The sequence below is a fragment of the Empidonax traillii genome, unplaced genomic scaffold (genome assembly GCF_003031625.1).
Source record: "Empidonax traillii isolate 1590-97213 ecotype Southwest subspecies unplaced genomic scaffold, ASM303162v1 scaffold5915:size18689, whole genome shotgun sequence".
Taxonomy (NCBI): Eukaryota; Metazoa; Chordata; class Aves; order Passeriformes; family Tyrannidae; genus Empidonax; species Empidonax traillii.
This window is the reverse complement of record NW_020961108.1, coordinates 43-2,212: the sequence shown is the minus strand read 5'-3', so window position 1 is coordinate 2,212 and position 2,170 is coordinate 43. Positions and strand designations below refer to the sequence as shown.

The 2,170-nt window shown below is 49.6% G+C and overlaps 1 protein-coding gene across 1 annotated transcript; it reads left to right on the top strand.

Annotated features, from left to right (window-relative positions):
- Positions 1-2: 2 nt before the first annotated feature.
- LOC114073280 (serine/threonine-protein kinase PAK 3-like) lies at positions 3-1,682 on the top strand (the record flags this gene model as incomplete). The annotated part of the gene is made up of 4 exons (XM_027911064.1): positions 3-131; positions 470-533; positions 1,021-1,069; positions 1,570-1,682. Coding segments are annotated over 4 exons (355 nt in total), but the record flags the coding sequence as incomplete, so codon positions are not given.
- Positions 1,683-2,170: the final 488 nt, after the last annotated feature.

Here is a 2,170-nt window from a genome sequence, read left to right as displayed (position 1 = left end):
AGGCTCGGAAGCTGCTGACGAAGCCGACACTCCCACTCCTGAGAGCTCCTACATGAGCACTCCCAGCAGCTCCGACAGCAGCTCCTACTGGCAGCAAAAGAGGGCAGACGAGGAGAGCCTGGAGAAACTGAGTAGGTCTTCTGCCTTTCTTGCCTGAGAGGGCAGTGCTAATGTTCCGGGACAGCAAACACTTGCCTTGCTACCTGTTCTTTTCTGCCTCCTCACAATGTTTCTGCCTTTGTCTCCCAGTTTCCTGGGAGAAAGGGAACTCTTCAAAGCACTGTAGGAAACCACCAGTCATTGTGAAAGAGCCACCTGGGCTACACATCTGCCTCCCTTGTTGTTGTTGTTGTTGTTGTTCCCCAAGTGATTTCAGCTCCCAGCCCCAGGCAGAGGAGCTGCAGTCCTGATCTGCTGGAGGGCGGCATCTTCATTTGGAAGTGACCATCTGTCATTTGCTTGCTTTCAGGGAGTGTTGTGAGTGTGGGAGATCCTTGGAAGATCTACCTTGAGTGGACAAAAATTGACAGCGGGTAAGTCTGACCACAGTTCCTTCGACAAAGCCCGGGATTTTGCCGGGGCAAGGTCAGCCAGGAAGTCAGACAAGCTCCAAAGGTGTTCAGGCACTGGGTTTAGATCCTCCTGCCTCTCAGTGCTGATCCCCACTTAGAACCGTGGTCAGAGGGCATCCTCAAAGACAACTGCGTGCTGGCACTGTCTTGCCTGCAGCAAGAATCAGGACCTGCAAGATCTCCTGTCCTTCCAGCGCCTGGCCCCTCTTTGATGCTTTCCTTGGGAGATATGATGCCTCTGTGTCTCCACATCATACAGCCAAGGGCAAGAAAGGAGAAAGAAACTTTCTTGCCTAAAAGAGCAACCCAGCACCTGAGAGCTGTCAGATCACAGTTCTCAGGAACTTCAAATATTTGGCTGAGAACAATCTTCCGTGCTCCTCAGGAGTAGAACCACATGGTTTCGAAATGGAAAACATTCCTTTCTTTGCTACTCTTTCCTTTCTAGGGCTTTCGGAACGGTCTACAGAGTGACCGACACTGCCACAGGAGGAGAGGTAAGTGTCAAGGTTCCCAGCAGGTTTTGCAGCTCTCCAGTGCTGCTTTCCACTCTGGGCCGAGCTGTGGATGGAGCTTTGGGTCCCCAGCAGATCTTTCCGGCAAGGGCTGTTCCTCTGGAGCGCAGTCTGGTGCCAGCCTACCAAATCCATTTGGGACAGCCCTTTGGGGTTCCAGCTTCGCATTTCGGACATTTCAGCATTTCTGGCTGTCAGCAACCACATCGCAATCTTCTGGGGAGTTTCTCATCCCCAGGCAGTGCTGGGCTTTCGAACTGGGCTTACATGGAGTTCTAGCAGGGAGTAAAAACCCCAAGCCCTGCTCCTAACCCGGAGCGTATCCATAAAATGCCCGAGAGCATCTGGTTTGTCTTTCAAGCCAGGAAACAAACTCAAATCTAAGCTGTGTTCAAGAGTGTTCTTTAGAGTTGCCAAATCAAAATTTGTTCTGATCTTGGGCAAGAGACTTCCCAAGGTCATGGTTTTCCGTGTCCTTTCAGGTGGCCATAAAGCAAGTTTATCTCCACAAGCAGCTGAAAAAGGAACAAATTGTGGATGAGCTCATGATTATGAGGGACAATAAACATCCAAATCTCGTCAACTATTTGGACAGGTAGGGAGTTGTGGTATGGCCACGAGGCTGCTCCTTTACAGACTGCAAGCCAAAGGTTGAAAGCACCCCCTTTGGTCTCTGGCAGAGAAGTCAGCTTTTTCTTCTTAGTTTTCATCTCTTCCTATACAATGTATGGGAGGAGAGTGCATTTTGTCTGCATTCACCTTTTCTGGCAGGCATTGTTTCAAGTCCTCCCTATCTTCCTAAAACAACAGCCTGTACAATCCCTACTTCCAGGGGGTTTTGTTGTTTTTTTGGGGGTAAATTTTAAGTTTATTGCACTTTTTTCAGTCTCCTGTGATCATAAGTGCGGATAAATCATCATGGAAATGATTTCTCTGCATTTTTCCCTCCCTTGCCATCTGAGACATCTCCGTTTTCACGGATGTGCCTTTCTCACTCAGACTCCACAGATTCCAAGGAGCGTATAGGCGAGGAGGAATGTCTCTGCCTTTTCTTCTGGGTCCATTCCCAAGTCTTCCAGGGAC